Source organism: Indicator indicator, chromosome 1, assembly GCF_027791375.1.
Source record: "Indicator indicator isolate 239-I01 chromosome 1, UM_Iind_1.1, whole genome shotgun sequence".
Lineage (NCBI taxonomy): Eukaryota > Metazoa > Chordata > Aves > Piciformes > Indicatoridae > Indicator > Indicator indicator.
Window position 1 is genome coordinate 128,330,983 of NC_072010.1, and position 19,820 is coordinate 128,350,802.

Consider the following 19,820-nt stretch of genomic DNA (forward strand, 5'->3'; position numbering starts at 1 on the left):
AGTCCCAACTCTCTCAATCTGTCCTCATAGGAAAGCAGCTCCAGTCCTCTGCTCATCCTCATGGCCCTCCTCTGGACAGGTTCCAACAAGTATTCCCAGGAAAACTAACATACAACCTCTTTCCCTCTTCTTTTACTAGGGAGACATTTTATACATAGTTCATGGATCATGCAAGGCATCCACAAATCAAACTGCTCAACTCTTAAAGCTTGTAGAGATGTAAGGATAGCCTCTTGAAGCTGTAAGGTTCGTGATGGCTACTATAAGGTGCCCATATCTGTGGGCAGAACTTGTCAATTGCAATGCAGGAGGTTAAAATGCAAAGTGAGCAGAGACCTCAGAAACTGTCAATCTATCCATGCATGAAAGCATTCATGTCTAAAGGGCATTTTCTGGTTTGGTTGATTTTTACTTAGTTAGTTATTAAATGTTTGGGTTTTTTTTCATTCCTCAGACACAGAATCACAGAATCTATCAGGTTGGAAGAGACCTCCCAGATCATCCAGTCCAACACTCAACCAAGCACTGAATGGTCAACACTAAACCATGTCCCTGTGAGCCAGGTCCACAGGCTGCTTGAACACCTGCAGGGGTGGTGGCTCCAGCACTGCCCTGGGCAGAACATTCCAACATTTGACAACCCTCTCAGTGAAGAAATATTTCCTTATATATAGTCTGAACCTCACACAGCTTGATACCATTTCCTCTGGTCCTGTCTCTTGCCACCAAGGAGCAGAGGCTGCCCCCTCCTCACTCCAACCTCCCTTCAGGGAGCTGTAGAGAGCAATGAGGTCTCCCCTCAGCCTCCTCTTCTCCAGACTGAACACCCCCAGCTCCCTCAGATGCTCCTCATGTGCTCCAGCCCCTTCTCCAGCCTCATTGCCCTTCTCTGGACTCACTCCAGCACCTCAATATCCTTCCTGTAGTGAGGAGACCAGAGCTGAACACGGCACTGGAGGTGTGACCTCAGCAGTGCTGAGCACAGGGGGATGATCACCTCCTGTCCCTGCTGCCCACAGTGTTTCTAATCCAAACCAGGATGCCAGTGGCTTTCCAAAGTTCTGAAAGTCAAATTGTCAGTGTGTTGGTAAACAACATTTATGGTATGGTTGAATCATTCCAGTTCATAAATAAGTAGCTCCTAGTCCCTATTAAGAATCACAAGAAACTTGTGAGGCTGCATTAGGCTGGCATTAAATATCAAGATCACACAATAACACTGGAGAAGGTAAGTATAGTTTTCACTGGCAAATAAAAAAAGGGGAAAAAAAATCCCACCCAAACCAAGTGTAAAATCCAAACAGGATTTTTCCTAGGCTCTTCACACACAGCCAAAAATAAGTACAAATCCTCTCCCATCTCCTGGAAAGCCAGAAACCAGTTCCTCCAGTTGTCTCCAAAGCCATTAGATCAGTTAAAAATATAACTACTGTACTGGAAATTATGTGCATGTACATAATTCCCTTCATGAGGGGAAAGAAAAAAAAAGACAATGCCTTGTAAAGAGAATTTGTTTTCTTCATTAAAAGCTGAAAACAAAGGGCAGGATATGTTCTAGCAGGGAGGAAAGACACAGAAGAATTCTCAGAACAATCAGCTTCAAGCTTTTTATAGATTTGGTGGGATTTTCATATTGGATTTCCAATGTTCATGTCAGTAAAAAATTTCACTTTAATGGCAGAGGGAGGGGCTACAAAAATACTGCTCTGTGATTTCTAAACCAGATTTTCCTGGCTTTATTATAGGAAGATAGTCTCTAACTCTCTAGGTCTCCTATTCACCAGTTCTCCAAGTATTCTTTAATGATCACTCTGAACATACAGGAGCCCACTGAAACGGGGCTCTGGCACTGCCAAGCCCAGCCAGGTGCTGCACCAGGAGGAGGAGCAGGAGTCTCGTGCAAGCCACCCAGGAGCTGCCCACCTCACTCACAATCTGAGTTACATTTAACCTACAACTAAATGAACTAAATTCATACATTGGTTTAGGTTGGAAGGGACCTTCAAGGTCATCTAGTTCCAACCCCCCTGCCATGGACAGGGACACCTTCCACCAGCCCAGGCTGCTTCAAGGTCTCATCCAACCTGGCCTTGAACACCTCCAAGGAGGAGGCAGCCACAACCTCCCTGGGCAACCTGTTCCAGTGTCTCACCACCCTCCCTGGAAAGAATTTCTTCCTCATCTCCAGTCTAAATCTGCCCTCCTCAAGCTTCAATCCATTCCCTCTCTTCCTATCACTCCCAGCCCTTGTCAAAAGTCCCTTCCTGCCTTTCTTGTAGGTCCCCTTCAGGTATTGCAAGGCTGCTCTAAGGTCTCCCCAGAGCCTTCTTTTCCCCAGGCTGAACAGCCCCAACTCTCTCAGCCTGTCCCCACAGGGGAGGTTCTCCAGCCCATTGAGCATCTTTGTGTCCATCCTCTGGTCCTGCTCCAGCAGTTGTCTCAGAAGCTGGACTGATTTGGAGGCATAAAATCCCATTCCAAGTTTCATCTAACAATATGGTCGATGCTCTGCTACCAGACACAGGGAAAACAGTCTAAGCAATTTCTTCCTGCTCCAAGCACCCTTTTCAAACTCTGCCACAGGCATCTGATGCTTTTCCACCTGCACTCCTGAAGGAATTTTACAGAGCCCACACAGTGCCTTCCTTGCACAACATTGCAGGTCCCAGGTGTGAGTTCCCCAGGCAGTATGACAATGCTGCTGTGGCCAGCCCTGCAGCACATGGAACCAGCAGCAGAGCTCCTTCCCCAGTGCTTGTCTGGGCAGCTGACAGCACCAGAGACTCCCATGGCTGCTACTTCTCCCCATGGACTTTCTCATGAAGCATGAAATACAGGTGCAGTTTTTTTTTCCCCTGTGCCTTCTAAGGTAGCTTCTACAGCCAGTTACACTCTGCAGAGTGCAACTCTTAAATGCTGAACCCTTCAATGCTGAACCCTTAGGAACCCCTCTTGCTGTCCCACAAAACAGAGAAGTCCTTGAAACCAAAGCAACCACCCTCAAAGATACTTTCAAATAATAAAGCTTAAAAAAATGAAGCAAAGCCCAGCAACAGTCTCCCAAGGAGGCCCTGGAAGTGTTCTTTGGCAATGAAGTGGTGAAAGTTGTCCAAGACAGAGAGTGGCGGGGCCAGAGGGGAAGGGGGTGACAGTACCATGCTGCACAGCTGCCTCTCTTCCTGCCACCTCCCACTAGCAGGAGGAAAACATGGAAAGGCTCAACCTGTCCCTCACAACCAAATCACAACATTGCCACGCCAGAGCCATTGAGCTGTGCTCCCTGTGCAGGCTGCCTCTGAACAACAACAGCAAGAGGGATGTTTGGTGCCACAGGGAGGTTTTCATCACCTCAGAAGCTAACACACAGACAAAACACAAATATCCCCAGGAGAGGAAACCTCTTTGACTACAAAAGCAAGAGAGCACTACAGGAAGGTGTCAATATGGACCATCTGAAATGATTTTCACACGAGTCATCAGGATTAGGGGAAGAAAACAAGCCCAAGGCAATGTGCAGGTGATACAATGAGACAACAGGAAGCAAAAGTGAACACACAATGAAGTTAGGTCCTGATGTTGGATAAACACAGGAGAGGACAACCCATCTTTTCAGTGTACCATGATATATATGTCCAGGCACTGCAGCAGAGCTGACACACAGAAGTAGTGACCACCAGAGAGCTGTTGCTCATCAATGTACCTTCGGTAGCGAGTCAACAGAGCTATGTGAAACCACAGCACCTAGGGACAGTACCTGACAAAAGCATGGAGCTCCTAACTTGTGGCTGGGGTGATTTTGAAAGCAATGCCTCAAAAGGAGTTGGAAGGAGCAGGACTGCATTTTGCTCTTTGATTTAACCTCAGGAGGTTTTAAAAGTGGGAGTCTTAAACCAAAAAAAAAACCAAAACAAACAAACAAACAACCAAAACCAAAGAACCCCCAAAAAAATCCCAGAAAACAAACTTTTTAGCAACGACATTTGGCTTGTTACAGCAAACAGCTGCAGAGGAGCTGCATTCCTTGTCCCCCCCAAAAAAAAGCAATAGGAATGGTCAAGCTTTAAAACACACACAGATACATACAGACAGGAGACACAGAACCATCCAGGAGCTCAGAACCACGTCGGGATCACGAATGCGTTCAGCAAATAAAGACACTGAAAACGTTCACCTGAGACCATGCCAGGGAAGGGTTCAAAGGGAGGTTAAAAACATTTCTCAAAGGGAAGAGGATTCCCCCCTTCCCCAGCCAGTTGCCAGGTTTCATTTTCCTGGAACGATGAGGCTGAGGGGTGCAATGAACGTGACGCACAGAAGGGGCATCCAGACTTAGCAGGTAGAAGCAAATTAATTCAGCTCAGAAACTGGATTTTGGCACTGAAGGACACCACTTGCATCAAATCCATTCTGCCTTTTAACTGGGAGAAGCCACAGCACCACAAACAGAACATTGCACCCAGAGCAAACAGGCAATCCAACACTGAACAACTTTGCAACAGTTTGTTTTTTTTTTTTTTCTCTCTGGTTTTGTAATTCCAAAGGTCAATAACTCAGCAGCACCTGGTTGTTAATGTCTCCAAATCAATCTCCTGTTAAAGCTTCAACCCAAAATCCTTCTCACCCAAAGGAAAATAGAAGTCAGGGAGAGCTCTTCAAAAATTAAGCTTTTTCTTTTTCTTTTTTTTATCCCCTTTTATTTTGGAAACTGGTCTAGAAGGATGAAGAAGAGCCTGAGTTCTGGCCTGCTAAAACAAGTGCTTTCCCTTGCATTGTACACTAAAAAAACCCCAATAATGATACAACCAGGAGCCCAAAAGCATTCAAATTAATATTTAAAACACTTAACAACCCGCAAGAGTATCTCTGAGTAATACCCAAAGAGCAGAACTCCAGTAGGAATTCTCCTTCACCCTTTTCATTGACTCTGAGGAATTTAAAAGAAAGGAAAAAAATGGGGGGGAGAGGGGGAAGAGTATTTTTATATTGCTCTCGGGGCAGGGGGGGGTGGAATTTGAAAACACAAAATCAAAAGCTAAAAATAGGCTAAAACATTCTGCATGGGTGATGAAATTTAACCCTGTTAATGAGGCAGCTTCATTTCACAGTCAGGAGGGATCTAATATTACCCTAATAAAGGCATGGGGAAGTGTCATGCATGAATGTGACTGAAATTGTGCCTTTTTTTTTTTTTCTTGGACACTTTTAATGGTATCAAATTTAATAGCTGTGAAAAAGAAATCACTGTTTTCTCCAAGCCAATAATTGGAGTTGTTTAGAGCCTAAAGCATAAGGGCAGGGGCAAAGTGTTGATGTCTCCTAAGCAGACTAAATAGCATCCACATGAATTTTAATGCTCAGCAGAGGTGCTAACCTTAATGAATGAACTTAGGCAGGTGGTTAATTAATTATCTCAAGCTTTCACTACCATTTCCCATCTCTTCACCATTTTTACACTTTTTTTACTGCAGTGAAAAAAAAAAAAAAAACAAAAGAACACCTGAATTTGAAGGAATCAGGAATCAGCAGAGCTCTTTTGAGAGCTCCAGGGGTTATCCTACCTTCCTTGCCACTTCAGGTGACTTAATGACAGCATAACCCCACAATTCATGGATGCATGGGGAAAAGAAAGGGGATTTGAAGGAATCAGCACAGCTCCAAGGGTCATTCTACCTTCCTTGCTACTTTAGGTGACTTAATGACAGCACAACCCCACAATTCATGGATGCATGGGGAAAAAAACATGGATTTGAAGGAATAAGCACAGCTCCAAGGGTCATCCTGCCTTCCTTGCTACTTTAGGTGACTTAATGACAGCATAACCCCACAATTCATGAATGCAAGCCTCCTTGACTGACCCTACAATTTGGGTGTGAATTTAGCTTTGCTAGCAGCACATGCTGAGAAGCTCCATACATGGCAGTGCAGGACAGAGAATGAAACAGACATAGAAATGTGTTTATACATTCAGGAAGAGCAGGGACCTTGTCCAATCCTTCCTTGAATTATTTTGGACAAGTAGCACTCATATCTATAGAGTTTATGCGCCAGGTAATAGACAATTACTCAACATTATCATTTTTTTAAGCCTCACTGAGCACATAGTAATTTTTTTTTCTTGAAATTTTTTTAACTTCTCTCTATACAAATCACAAAGTGAGGAAAATAAGTCTCATCCTCAACGTCTCACAGCCTCTGGGCTGTCTTGCAACCTGCTCATCTGCATCCCACACACTCACAGCTTGACCCTGCACTCTAGGGATCACTGAGTGTTTTTAATGACCCAGATGGGGTCATAAATCTTACTGAATCTTACTGAAAATCCTACTGAAACCTTACTGAAAATCCTACTAAAAAACCTTACTGAAATCTTGATAAACCTTACTGAAAATCTTACTAAAACCTTACTGAAAATCTTACTGAAAACCTTACAAAACCTTACTGAAAACCTTACAAAACCTTATTAAATCTTACTTAAATCTTACTGAACCTTCCTGAAAAATCTTACTAAAACCTTACTGAAAATCTTACTGAAACCTTATTGAAAATCTTACTGAAAACCTTACAAAACCTTACTAAATCTTACTTAAATCTTACTGAACCTTCCTGAAAACCTTACTTAACCCTTCCTGAAAATCTTACTGAAAATCTCAGTCTTACTGAAAACCTTACTTAAATCTTACTGAAAATCTTACTGAATCTTACTGAAAATCTTACTTAAATCTTACTGAAAATCTTACTTAAATCTTACTGAAACTCTGACTCTTACTGAAAATTTTACTTACACCTTACCGAAAACCTTACTGAAATCTTACTGAATCTTCCTGAAAATCTTCCTGAAAACCTTCCTGAAAAAGCTTACTAAAAATCTTCCTGAAAATCTTCCTAAGTAGACCCTAAGACACAGCTGTGTCAGTGGGGGGAGGATACTGTACAAGCGGAAAGGTGAAAGCAGCACGGAAGCAAACCCCATTTATAATTAAGAACTCCTAGGAGGAGGTGGCTGTTGCCCCAACATATGGGGAAGTGCCTGGTGATGATGAGGTCATGCAGCACCCTGTCTGATGGTGAAGCCTTACACATAGGGCAGACAAAAGAAGTGTGCGACAACAAGGGGACCTGGTACAACATAGGGGACGTTAGAAGACTCGTTGGGTTTGGTTTTTTTTGATAGGAAGAAGAAGGAAAACAACGACAACAACCACAACCTCTGTGTTACACAAACAGGACTCTTGAAAAGCCACAGAAACATTCCCATACTTACTTTTATCTTCCTGGCTTTCTTCTGCCGCTTTGCTTCCCTCCTCCTCCTCCTCTTCCACTTCCTTCTGCTGTGCTTCTTCGTGGTGGTCTGCAGCCCCGACGGGAAGGCTCTGGCAGCAGTGGTTGAAGCCGCTGTCCCGGGGCAGGGTGAAGCTCCGGGGCTTGCCCCCGTTGCCGTTCAGCACCGGCACCCTCTCGCCCTCCGCCAGCGGAAAGGGGCCGTAGTGATCTTGCAGGTGGCATTTCTGGGTGGGCAAGGTGGACTGCCGCCGGTGCTCGGGGGACACCACGGCCACCTCGGAGAAGACCGAGTCCTCCAGCGGCAGGGTCTGCAGGTAGTGGAGCCCCGAGCTGGTGAGGGGGGTCTCGATGAGGTCCTGCCAGGAGCGCCTCTGGCTGGCCGTCTTGCGTACCGGCGACTCGGCGGCGCTGCCCACCGCCTCCGGCCGGAACTCTTCGTGCGACGACTGCGACTGCGAGGTCTCCGTGGACGACAGGCGGCTGTGCTTGGGCTCCACGTAAGGGCTTGTGCAGCTCATCTGTAACAGCAGCAGCGCAGGGAGAGCTTCAGGCCGCTGCAGACCAACCCAACTGCTAGCAAATGATCCATCAGGTTTTCGTTGCCACTGATGGAACTCAGCTCAGGAAGAATGGCACCGGCTGAGATGGTTAACCTGCTACCGTGCTGTGCTCTGCTCTGCTGGGACCTCACCTGGGGTGCTGCATCCAGCTCTGGAGCACTCAATGTAGGAAGGACATGGACCTGATGGAGCAGGACCACAGGAGGGCCACAAAAATGCTCAGGGGATTGGAGCACCTCTGCTATGAGGACAGGCTGAGGGAGCTGGGGGTGTTCAGCCTGGAGAAGAGAAGGCTCCAGGGAGACCTAAGAGCAGCCTGCCAGTACCTGAAGGGGGCTACAAGAAGGATGGAGAGAGACTGTTTGCAAAGGCTTGCAGTGACAGGACAAGGAGCAGTGGCTTCAAACTAGAGCAGAGCAGATTGAGATTGGATGTTAGGAACAAGTTCTGCACCATGAGGGTAGTGGAACACTGGCACAGGCTGCCCAGGGAGGTGGTTGGGGCCCTGGAGATAATCAAGGTGAGGCTTGACAGGGCTCTGGGCAACCTGATCTAGTGGAGGGTGTCCTTGCTGACTGCAGAGGGGGTCGGACTGGGTGACCTTTGGAGGTCCCTTCCAACCCAGACCATTCTGTGATTCTTTATGCAGTCAGCCCTGTAGGGAGTTGCAGATGACTTACCGACGGAGGCCGTGGGTACGTGTCATATGGGGGTGGTGGGCTGTCTTGTTTGGGTGTTGATGGAGTGTCAGCTTCCTCCTTATCACTCTCACTCCAGTAATCTACAAATCAGACAGAGCAGATCACAAAACTACCAACACATCGTGATATATTTGTAGAGCAGTGACCTGCTTTCACAAAAGCCACTGTAAATTCCATCCTTGGGCTTGCTGGGAGTTAAAACACTAGTGAATGCTGCCTGTAAATGGTAGCTGCTCTGACTTGGGTTTGTTGTCACCTAAAGAGGAAAAAAATCAAAAACCTTGGATTTGTTTTCTTCTAAAGAGGGAAAATGCAAAACATTAAGGCACAGACTGAGTCTAAGGCCCCATGGTAGCTGCTGAATGCTAAATGGTAGCTTCTGTAACTTAGATTTGATTTCTTCTAAAGAGGGAAAATTCCAAACCTTGGATTTGTTTTCTTCTAAAGAGGGAAAATTCTAAACATTAAGGCACAGACTGAGTCTAATGCCCCATGGTAGCTGCTGAATGCTAAATGGTAGCTTCTGTAACTTGGATTTGATTTCTTCTAAAGAGGGAAAATTCAAAACATTAAGGCATAGACTGAGGCTAACATGCTAAATGGTAGCTGCTGTAACTTGGATTTGTTTTCACCTAAAGAGGGAAAACTCAAAACCTTGGATTTGTTTTTTTCTAAAGAGGGAAAATTGAAAACCTTGATTTGTTTTCTTCTAAAGAGGGAAAATTCAAAACATTAAGGCACAGACTGAGTTTAATGCCCCATGGTAGCTGCTATATGCTAAATGGTAGCTTCTGTAACTTGGATTTGATTTCTTCTAAAGAGGGAAAATTCCAAACCTTGGATTTGTTTTCTTCAAAAGAGGGAAAATTCAAAACATGAAGGCACAGACTGAGTTCAGTGCCCCCTTGCAGAGATACTAAGCAACAACCTGCAAGGGAGCCACAAATTTCACCCTTGTGGACACCTTACAAATACAACACAGACATACAGAACACTCCTGATACAAGCATCAGATTCTCAGCTACTTACACAGCCATACAAATGATTATGATTGGATGGACATACATTGACTGGAAAATACTAAAAGCACTCTTTGGACAGAAAAGGTGAAAAATGTAACTTCAGTTAAAGACTACAAATCAGATTCATAGAAGCAATTAACTCCAACTGGCAAATCACACAAGTTCTCTATTGTATGCTTCCAGTTCCCCAAGCTTTTCAATTCCATTTCTACTAACAATCAGCTGCACTCAAGATAAGACAAAACAACTTTTTATCATAAGTTTCATAAAACAGCTGCTGCCCTGTTACCAGTGCAAGAACTCAAAGGTAATCTGGTTAAGAAAAAAAAGCATGGCAATGACATCGGAGTGCAGGATTCCAAAAGCTGCATGAGAAAGTACAAAAGATGTAGATATTGTGGCCTCAAGTGAATGAGGCTTCATTTTGTCAGGGAAGCAAAACTTGGCCAATTCCATTTCAGATGTCTGGTAGCTTGGTCAAAGGGGAAAGAACCGCTAGAGGACTGTACCATGAATTTATATTTACTCTGTAGGAATTACTTCTGAAGCAGAGCAGCATTTAACTAAATGCACACTGGACCTTCCTGGTTCCATACAAAAGAAAGCTATTTAAAGTGGTGATTTGCCTCAAGTTAGCACTCAGGTAAACTTCAGTGTCTCTGCACATTGTAAGACTCAGGCAAACATTTCCATTGCCACTTTGTTTCTGCCTGTGCTGTCTAAATCACTGTACCACAGCACACTCCAGCTCAGCCTTTGCACAGACTCATCCCAGGCAGTTTTCACTTGGCCTAGTAAGTGTTTAAGGAAATGCATGATTTCTTTCTCTTTGGCAGAGAGGGAGAAAAAGATTGATTTGGGCCAGCAGGTTGAGGGAGGTGATTCTCCCCCTCTCCTCTGTTCTGTTGAGACCCCACCTGGAGCACTCTGTCCAGTTCTGGAGCCTCTATTACAGGAAGGATCTGGAGGTGCTGGAAGGTGTCCACAGAAGGGCCACGAGGATGAGCAGAGGGCTGGAGCTGCTCTGCTATGGAGACAGACTGAGAGAGTTGGGGTTGTGCAGTCTGGAGAAGAGAAGGCTCCCAGGAGACCTTCTGGTGGCCTTCCAGTACCTAAAGGGGGCTACAAGAAAGCTGGGGAGGGACTTTTGAGGGTGTCAGGGAGTGATAGGACTGGGGGGAATGGAGCAAAACTAGAAATGGGGAGATTCAGATTGGATGTTAGGAAGAAGTTCTTCCCCATGAGGGTGGTGAGACACTGGCACAGGTTGCCCAGGGAGGTGGTGGAAGCCTCATCCCTGGAGGTTTTTGCAGCCAGGCTGGATGTGGCTGTGAGCAACCTGCTGTAGTGTGAGGTGTCCCTGTCCATGGCAGGGGGTTGGAACTGGCTGATCCTTGAGGTCCCTTCCAACCCTGACAATTCTATGATTCATAAATGATCTATACCAACAATCCAAGCTAGCACAGCATACAATTTTGACTTCAATGATTTTTTTTTTGTTACTATGCTGATCACTGTATTGTATGATTAACAATTTACTGTGCCTGATCTCATTCAAGATTTAAAACGAGCTTACCTTTAAATGAAACCATCTTGAAACAGCTGCATTTAAACTTAAGTATATATTTTTAATTATAGTAATGTTTGGGACACTTTTATTTATCTATTTAGTTGTTCCAAGTAGGAGCAACATTTAATTGTTCCAAGTGGTAACAACATTTAATTGTTCCAAGCGGTAACAACATTTAATTGTCCTAAGCAGTAACAACATTTAATTGTCCTAAGCAGTAACAACATTTAATTGTTCCAAGCAGTAAGAACATTTAATTGTCCCAAGCAGTAACAACATTTAATTGTTCCAAGTAGTAACAACATTGTTTTAACTCTGAGCCTCTTGATTATTTTATGCTTTCTGCTCTGTTGAGGTGAAGCTAAACTAAGCAGATCCCATGAGCAAAGCTACTTCCTACCTGGCTGGAAGAAGGAAGTACCAAGCATCTACCTCATAGGAAGGAGAAGTCCCATGATGTTTCCAACTCATTTCCAGACCAAAAAGGCTCTGAGAAGCAGCTGAATGTTTGCTTTCTGCTTTGACTTGAATCTCAGAGCTCAGGGATGATGTTTACTCCTTACCACTTGCCTGTTACCAAAGCCCTGCAGATCCAAAGCCTAAGAATCCACTGTCCTCTGGTGATGAAGAGGTGGTTCTCATGGAAAAAACCTCATGTAGTTGAGGATGTCCCTGCTCACTGCAGTGGGGTTGGACTAGATGACACTTAAAGTTCCCTTCCCACCTAAACCAGTCAACAACTCAGCAATTTGCTTCCTGCAAGCTTATAGCTGAGTGATTCTCTTGAAAAAATATAACAGCCAGCATCAAGTTTTCATGGCTGGGAAAGAAAAAAAATTGCCAAAACCTGCGAAGGATGAATTGTTTGGTGAAGGAAAGGCAAAGTCAGTGAAAACTCCTCTAAAAACCCCTCATTTTTTCAGAAGACTTGTTTCAGGTGACTTGGAAATCTTGGCATGTAGGAGGCACCTTTGTCCCTAGTGGCAGGACATGTGGTGAGAGACCTGTCAGGACTGCAGCCCTCAGTGACATTTCTGCAGACTTGGAGCTCAAGTCTTGCTTGTTCGGCAAGTGACATTTATCAGGCTCAGTGCAGGATCCAATCTGGGCTAAAAATACAAAGAGGTTCTTGTTGTCAAATCCACACAGAAGCAAACACTGTCTCACCTCACACTTCCCTGCACCTCTCCTCAGATGGGGAATTCTGTTGGCAACAGCTTGGCTAAAAAAGCTCTGCAGAGCAGGGATCAACTTCCAGATGAAACACATGAAAGCAGACTGCCACCTGTGCCTTATGAGGAGAGGCTGAGAGCCCTGGGGCTGCTTAGTCTGGGGAGGGGAAGGCTGAGAGGGGATCTGATCAATGTCTATCAATAGCTGGGGATCAGGAAGGAAGGGACAGGCTCTGCTCACTTGTGCCCTGGGATAGGACAAGGACAATACCAGACCCAACCAGGGTGTGGGCAACACTCCCAGCTGCAATTACTAGAAGACATAACTAGAAATGAGGCAACAGCAGGCACAACCTAGTTATGTGTGATAGAATCATAGAATCAACCAGGTTGGAAAAGACCACAGAGATCATCAAGTCCAACCTATCACCCAGCACCTCATGACTAACTAAACCATGGCTCCAAGTGCCACATCCAATCCTTTTTTGAACACCTCCAGGGATGCTGACCCCACCACCTCCCTGGGCAGCACATTCCCATGGCCAATCTCTCTTTCTGTAAAGAAATTTCTCCTCACCTCCAGCCTAAACCTCCCCTGCACAGCTTGAGACTCTGTCCTCTTGTTCTGGTGCTGGTTGCCTGGGAGAAGAGACCAACCCCCTCCTGGCTACAACCTCCCTTCAGGTAGTTGTAGACAGCAATGAGGTCTGCCCTGAGCCTCCTCTTCTCCAGGCTGAACACTCCCAGCCCCGCCCAACCCTCAGATAGTGACAGGATGCTCAGAGACCCTCCCCAAGCATGCTGCTACCACTGAATGATGGCAGCCCCTACCCCAGGCTGAGCCCTCTAGGATGCTCTGTGGTGGGGCAATCAGAAAACTGGGTAGGATTAGCCTGACTATTAGGAAAAATTTTTTCCTTGCAAGAGTGGTCAGGGATTGGCAGAGGCTGCCCAGGGAGGTGGTGGAGTCCCCAAGCCTGGCTGTGTTTCAAGGTGGTTTGGATGTGGTGCCTGGGGATGTGGTTTAGGGATGACCCTTGCAGAGTAGGGTTAATGGTTGGACTTGGTGATCCTGGGGGTCTTTCCCAACCTGAATGTTTCTGTGATTCTGAGTCTGAATCATGGCAGAGATAATTTTAGTGCCTTTTAGTCTTCTACCACTACAGACCATCTACTCTCTTGATGTTTCTACCTGGCAGCCCAAATCACCCTTGCTTCTCAACAGGAGAATGACTTCTTTTGTTTTGCAGAGTCTCCCAGGAAAACAGCATCACACCAGCACACTGCAGAGAGACAAACCATGCACAGCTTCATCCTTGCAGAGTCAGACTAGGGCAGGACTAAGGCTGCTGCCACACCAGCACACTGCAGAGAGACAAACCATGCACAGCTTCCTCCTTGCAGGGTCAGACTAGGGCAGGACTAAGGCTGCTGCCACACACGTTGCTTGGAACAGAGCCATGACTTTTTGGGGCAAGAAGGATACCATGTGGCAAACTTGACAGCTCTTGCTGAAAAATTAGAAGTAGAGTCTTTGCAAAGATCAGCATAGATGAAATGCATTGCTGCTGCAAGCTTTTTGAACCAAATGACCACAGAATTAAACAGTGGGCAGCAGGCACCTAAATAAGCTCTGAATCATCCTGACCACTGCAGTTTGCTGCTGTCTGCTCCCAGGTCCATCTGTAAGAAAGGGCATGGGTTCCAAAGCCAGCTGCTTGCCCAAATGGCTAGTGGGAGAGGGACACTTCCATGGATTCATGTCCTTGGCAATTGTAGGAAACCATCTCCTCAACACTGACCCTTTCATTTTTCCTGTCTGCAAAAGGGATTTCTACTGCAGAGAACCAGAGCAAAATCTCACAGTCTCACAGTATAGCAGAGGTTTGAAGGGACCTCCAGAGATCATCCAGTCCTACCCTCCTGCCAGAGCAGAATCACTTAGGGTAGGCTGCACAGGAATGCATCCAGCTGGGTTTGGAAAGGCTCCAGAGAAGGAGACTCCACAACCTCTCTGGGCAGCCTGCTCCAGGGCTCTGGCACCCTCACTGTAAAGAAGTTTCTCCTCATGTTGAGCTGAAATCTTCTGTGTTCAAGTTTGAACCTGTTGTTCCTTGTCCTATCACTGTGCACCACCCAAAAGAGCCTGCCCCCCTCCACTTGACCCCCACCCCTCAGCTATTTATAGACATTGATCAGATCCCTCTCAGCCTTCTCTTCTCCACACTAAACAGCCCCAGGGCTCTCAGTCTCTCTTCACAGGGGAGATGCTCAAGTCCCTTCAGCATCCTCCTGGCTCTCTGTTGGACTCTCTCCAGCAGGTCTCTGTCTCTCTTGAACTGGAGGGCCCACAACTCAGTTATTTTTTACTGCTGCTTTTTAAACCCATGCATGGGAATGGATGCTCTGAATCATGGCAGTGGTCTACAAGGTCCTACAGAGATGTTGGAGTGAGTCCAGAGGAGGCCACGAAGATGATCCAAGGGCTGGAGCACCTCTGCTATGAGGACAGGCTAAGGGAGCTGGGGGTGTTCAGCCTGGAGAAGACTCAGGAGGGACCTCAGAGCTGCCTTCCAGTACCTGAAGGGATCCTGCAGGAAGGCTGCAGAGGGACTTTTCATGAGGGGATCTAGAGACAGGACAAGGGGTAATGGTTTGAGGCTGAGGCAGAGCAGGGTTAGACTGAACTGAGGAAGAAGTTCTTCAGTAGGAGGGTAGTGAGACTCTGCCATAGGCTGCCCAGGGAGGCTGTGGATGCCTCCTGCTGGGGGTGTTCAAGGCCTGGTTGGATGAGACCTTGAGCAACCTGGGCTAGTGGGAGGTGTCCCTGCCCATGGGGGAGAGGTTGGAGGAGATGATCTCTCTGAGGTGCCTTCCAACCTGAGCCATGCTGTGAATCTATGAAGTAGCAGACATTAAAAATAAACAGATATAAAATGCTGTAAACCTGCAACTCCAAATGAAAGGCCAACAGGGCTTTAGCACACACCTCAACACAGCAAACCCAGCAGAAATCACAGAATAAATTAAATGGCCTTAAAACCAAAGTCTTTAAGGGGAAATGCAATTATGTCAATAGGCTTTAGAAGAATGGTTTTGTTCCTGAAATCAATTTCATGCATTCCTGCCTCCTGTGAAATCAAACAATGTTGAATTTTCATTTCTCCCCTCCCAAGTCTTCAGATTGTTAAGAGTTGAAGGCTTGCCAACAGCCACCCTCTGGGTTTCAGTGGGACTCCTACTTTGCTGTCCAGCTGTGAACTAATCTTTCTTTTTTTTTTTTTTGCCCAGGAAGGTGGTGGAGTCACCACCCACAAAATCACAGAATTAACCAGGTTGGAAAAGCCCTCCAAGATCATCAGGTTCCAACCTATCACCCAGCACCTTCTAATCACCTAACCCATGGCACTGAGTGCCTCATCCAGGCTTATTTTAAACACTTCCAGGGATGGTGACTCCACCACCTCCCTGGTCAGCACATCCCAATGGCCAATCTCTCTGTCTGTGAAGAATTTCTTCCTCACATCCAGCTTGAACCTCCCCTGGCACAGCTTGAGACTGTGTCCTCTGCTTCTGTCACTGCTTGCCTGGGAGAAGAGACCAACCCCCACCTGGCTACAGCCTCCCTTCAGGCAGTTGTAGAGAGCAATAAGGTCACCCCTGAGCCTCCTCTTCTCCAGGCTAAACACCCCCAGCTCCCTCAGGGGAGTGGTTCAACCCTCCCTGGAGGTGTTCAAGAAATGTGTGGAATTGGCACTTCAGGACATGGTTGAATGACCATGGTGGTGTTGGGTTGATGTGCTGCACTCCATGATATTAGAGGAATTTTTCCAACCCAAACAATTCCATGATTCTAATAGAGGACACAGACTTCTTGGTGTGTCATACCAGACCTTACTGGTACTACTTTTTAGCTACCTTCTTCAGCCTTCTCAAAAATAACCCAGTGTCTGTGCAGCAGGATCTGAAGGAGCCACTCAAAACCCCTGATGAAAGGAGGAGGACTCCTCTAAAGCAACCACAGTGATGCCCACATCTGAATGGCTTTCAGCTGACAAGACTGAGGCCTGACACACACAGCAGGGAAGGAAGAACAGATGAAGTTATGATCAGAGCTGAACAGCTGAGCACAATACCACCACATTTACCTTGCTCTTGTTTGATCCTCTCTCTTTCTGCATAGCCAGCAGCAAGCATGTTAATTCTGTTTAGCCATCTGAAATAACATCAAAAAAACAAAGAAAAAAAAAAAGAAAGCAGTGATACCAATCCAGCCTCCTAATTTATGATTTTTTTTTTCCCTGGGGGGGTGCATTAATACTGCAAACAAAGTTCTAAGCATCTGAGGGAGATTGAGGACAATGTTACTCTTCAGATTAGCTGTTTTCTTTGATGCTCCTACTCAGGAAGCCTCCTGAGCTCTATCATTTGGCTGTTGAACAAATGGTTTTCACAGCCAGGAACTCATTTCAAATGTAAAACCCTGCGTGGTGCCAAGTACCTGTGAAATAAAAGGGGTTGGAGAGAACCTAAGAACCATGCAGTCTGCTGCTCACAGATGTGCCACCACAGCAATGCTCCTGGCTGGGCCGATTGCTCAGGAACAAACATTACCTTCCAGAGATGTGAGCAACAGTTTTAAACTAAAGCCTGTGGATTGGCAGCCTAGCAGAAACCAGCAGCAAAAAGGAGAGGTTCAGTCCCAAACAGACAGTGAGGTTTCATTATGCCATTGTGTGGTTTAAAGCTTACCCATAGGGCCAGGTACAAAGGAGGAGGAGGAGGCAGAGCAGAATTCACTTGGGTGTTTGTGTCAGAGAAGCAGGAGGAGAAGAGGCAGCCTTCTCTATGCAGCTCACCTCTAAGGCTTCAGCCTCAGCTTAGACTTGAAAAAATGCTTCCATGGGTTGCAGGAATGAAATAAAGCCAAAGCCCCACAACCTGTGGTGGTTTGAAGGCTATGCCTTTAATTTCTGCTCACAGAGTTCGAGCGGAAAAGTAAAAAGAATGGGAAATAAATCACAACTGGGTGTAAGAAAGCAAAACAAGGAGTATTCTAAACACTTCCACTGGGGAGAGAGAAATGTTGAAGAGTCACTACTCAAAAATACAGTCTGTCTGTCTGCAAGAGTCAGTACTCAGAGTACAGTCTGCCTGTCAGTCTGTCTGGGCAGTCTGTGTTTCTCTTCTGGCTTTGCTTTGGATGATGACATCCTGGCATGCTGACCTTGAAAGGCTAAGTTCCAACAACCTCTCTGCTTCTTGTCTGTCTTCCTTCTGCCAGGGGGGTCTGGGGAAAGCAGGGAAGGGGGAGGCAGGGGAGCAGCAGCTTTCCTGGCTTTGGCCAGGAGGGTTTTGTGCTGTTTCTGTTAATGGTAGATATTTGTAAATGTTGTAAATCCTGTATATTTGCACAGATTCATTGCATTCTGTTGTAGACTGTAGGTTTTGCTCTGTAAATACAGCCACATTTGCTTCCAAACTGAGCTAGTCTGGTGGTGTTACTGTGGGAGGGGAATTTCAGCCCACCACACTACAACACAACCCTAAACTTTGCTCTTTTCTTCTGGCAGAGCTGTCATTGCCAAGCACACACTCCACTGCCTGTAGCAGTGCACTGACTTCAGCCTGCCCTCTTCTCTCATGAGGCTTTCAATGTAGACATTATCCCAATGGTTAAGTTACATCTCCATCAGGAGAGATCTCCTCCATCAGGAGAGATCTCCTCCATCAGGAAAGATCTCCTCCATCAGGAAAGATCTCCTCCATCAGGAAAGATCTCCTCCATCAGGAAAGATCTCCTCCATCAAGAAAGATCTCCTCCATCAAGAAAGATCTCCTCCATCAAGAAAGATCTCCTCCATCAGGAAAGATCTCCTCCATCAAGAAAGATCTCCTCCATCAAGAAAGATCTCCTCCATCAGGAAAGATCTCCTTCATCAGGAAAGATCTCCTCCATCAGGAAAGATCTCCTCCATCAGGAAAGATCTCCTTCATCAGGAAAGATCTCATTCATCAAGAAAGATCTCTTCCATCAGGAAAGATCTCCTCCATCAAGAAAGATCTCCTCCATCAGGAGGCTGCTCATGAAGCCCAGAAGGTAAATCATCTTCTAGGCTGCATCCAGCAGAGCAAGAGAGGTGGTTCTGCCCCTTTACTCTGCTCTGGTGAGATCCCACCTTGAATACTGCCTCCAGTTTTGGTGTCCCCAGCATAAGAAGGACACAGAGCTGTGGGAGTGAGTCCAGAGGAGGGTCACAAAGATGATCCAAGGGCTGGAGCACCTCTGCTGTGAGGACAGGCTGAGGGAGCTGGGGGTGTGAAGCCTGGAGAAGGCATCAGGGAGACCTTAGAGCTGCCTTCCAATACCTGAAGGGATCCTGCAGGAAGGCTGCAGAGGGACTTTTCATAAGGGTATCTAGTGGAAGGGATTGGTTGATGCTGAGGGAGAGCAGGGTTAGACTGGAGCTTAGGAAGAAGTTTTCCAGTATGAGGGTGGTGAGACTCTGGCACAGGCTGCCCAGGGAGGCTGTGGATGCCTCCTTCCTGGGGGTGTTCAAGGCCAGGGTGGATGAGGCCCTGAGCAGCTGAGTCCAGTTGAGAGGTGTCCCTGCCCATGGTTGGAGTAGATGATCTCTGAACTCCCTTCCAACCTAAGCCATTCCATGATTCTGTGATCAGTGAGGCTTTAAACCACCACCACAATCCATGGTAAACCTGGAATTACTTGCTCCAGTGATCCCACAGACCTGTTTTGCCAACCTGTTGTTAGGCAATTCTACTGCCAGATTGCACAAAAGGAGAACTGAAGTCAGGTTTGCATTTGCTTCAGGAATGTGAAAGCTCCTCTTTCTTGAAATGGGGATAACAAATTCCAAGCAAGGTATTTCTATGGCTACACACTTGGAATCAATAAAGGATATTCTGTCCTCCTCCTCACCCAAGATTAAGCATCTTACACAGGTAGAAGGAGCACTTTCTGGTGCAACCACACAGATGAAAGGAACTTCAGACACCACCACACTGAAGTTCAGTGACCAGAGCTCTCCAGACTCCTTACCAGCATTATGGTGTGGTACAGCCATCAAAGCAGTTAAGAAAATGTGAGGAGTGGTAAAAGTCACACCTGAGATTAAAATACTCATCTCATAGGAGTATGAAAAAACAAACCCCAACAAAAACTTCAAATCCTGCATGCACTTGAAAGGAAAAAAAAAAAAAACAAACAACAAAAAACCCAATAATTAAATAATTTTTGAAGGAAGTGAACCACTGGGAATTTTTCAGTTAGGCTATGGCCTGAACCTTTTCCTACTTTCAGTTCTTCTGCTTCAAGTAGGAACAACCAAAATCACAGCACAGTACATAATCAAACTAGAGAGCAGAAACTTGACCCAGTAGATAAATAAATAAAAAAATAAATGGAATAGGAATTGATCAAAGCAGAACTCCATGTTTCCCTACAGCCAGCCTCCAAAGTTCTTTTAGACAGGAAGTGTTTATTATCTCTGCAT

The 19,820-nt window shown here is 46.0% G+C and overlaps 1 protein-coding gene across 4 annotated transcripts in view; it reads right to left on the reverse strand.

The window, feature by feature from the left end:
- CNKSR2 (connector enhancer of kinase suppressor of Ras 2) overlaps positions 1-19,820 on the reverse strand; it is a 236,725-nt gene that overhangs the window by 26,727 nt on the left and 190,178 nt on the right. For all 4 annotated transcript variants that reach the window (XM_054399320.1, XM_054399319.1, XM_054399314.1 and 1 more), the window contains 3 exons: positions 16,455-16,522; positions 8,522-8,622; positions 7,262-7,799 (listed from right to left, as the gene is read on the reverse strand). In XM_054399320.1, coding sequence (XP_054255295.1) covers positions 7,262-7,799; positions 8,522-8,622; positions 16,455-16,522 — 707 coding nt within the window. The remainder of the gene's footprint in view (positions 1-7,261; positions 7,800-8,521; positions 8,623-16,454; positions 16,523-19,820) is intronic.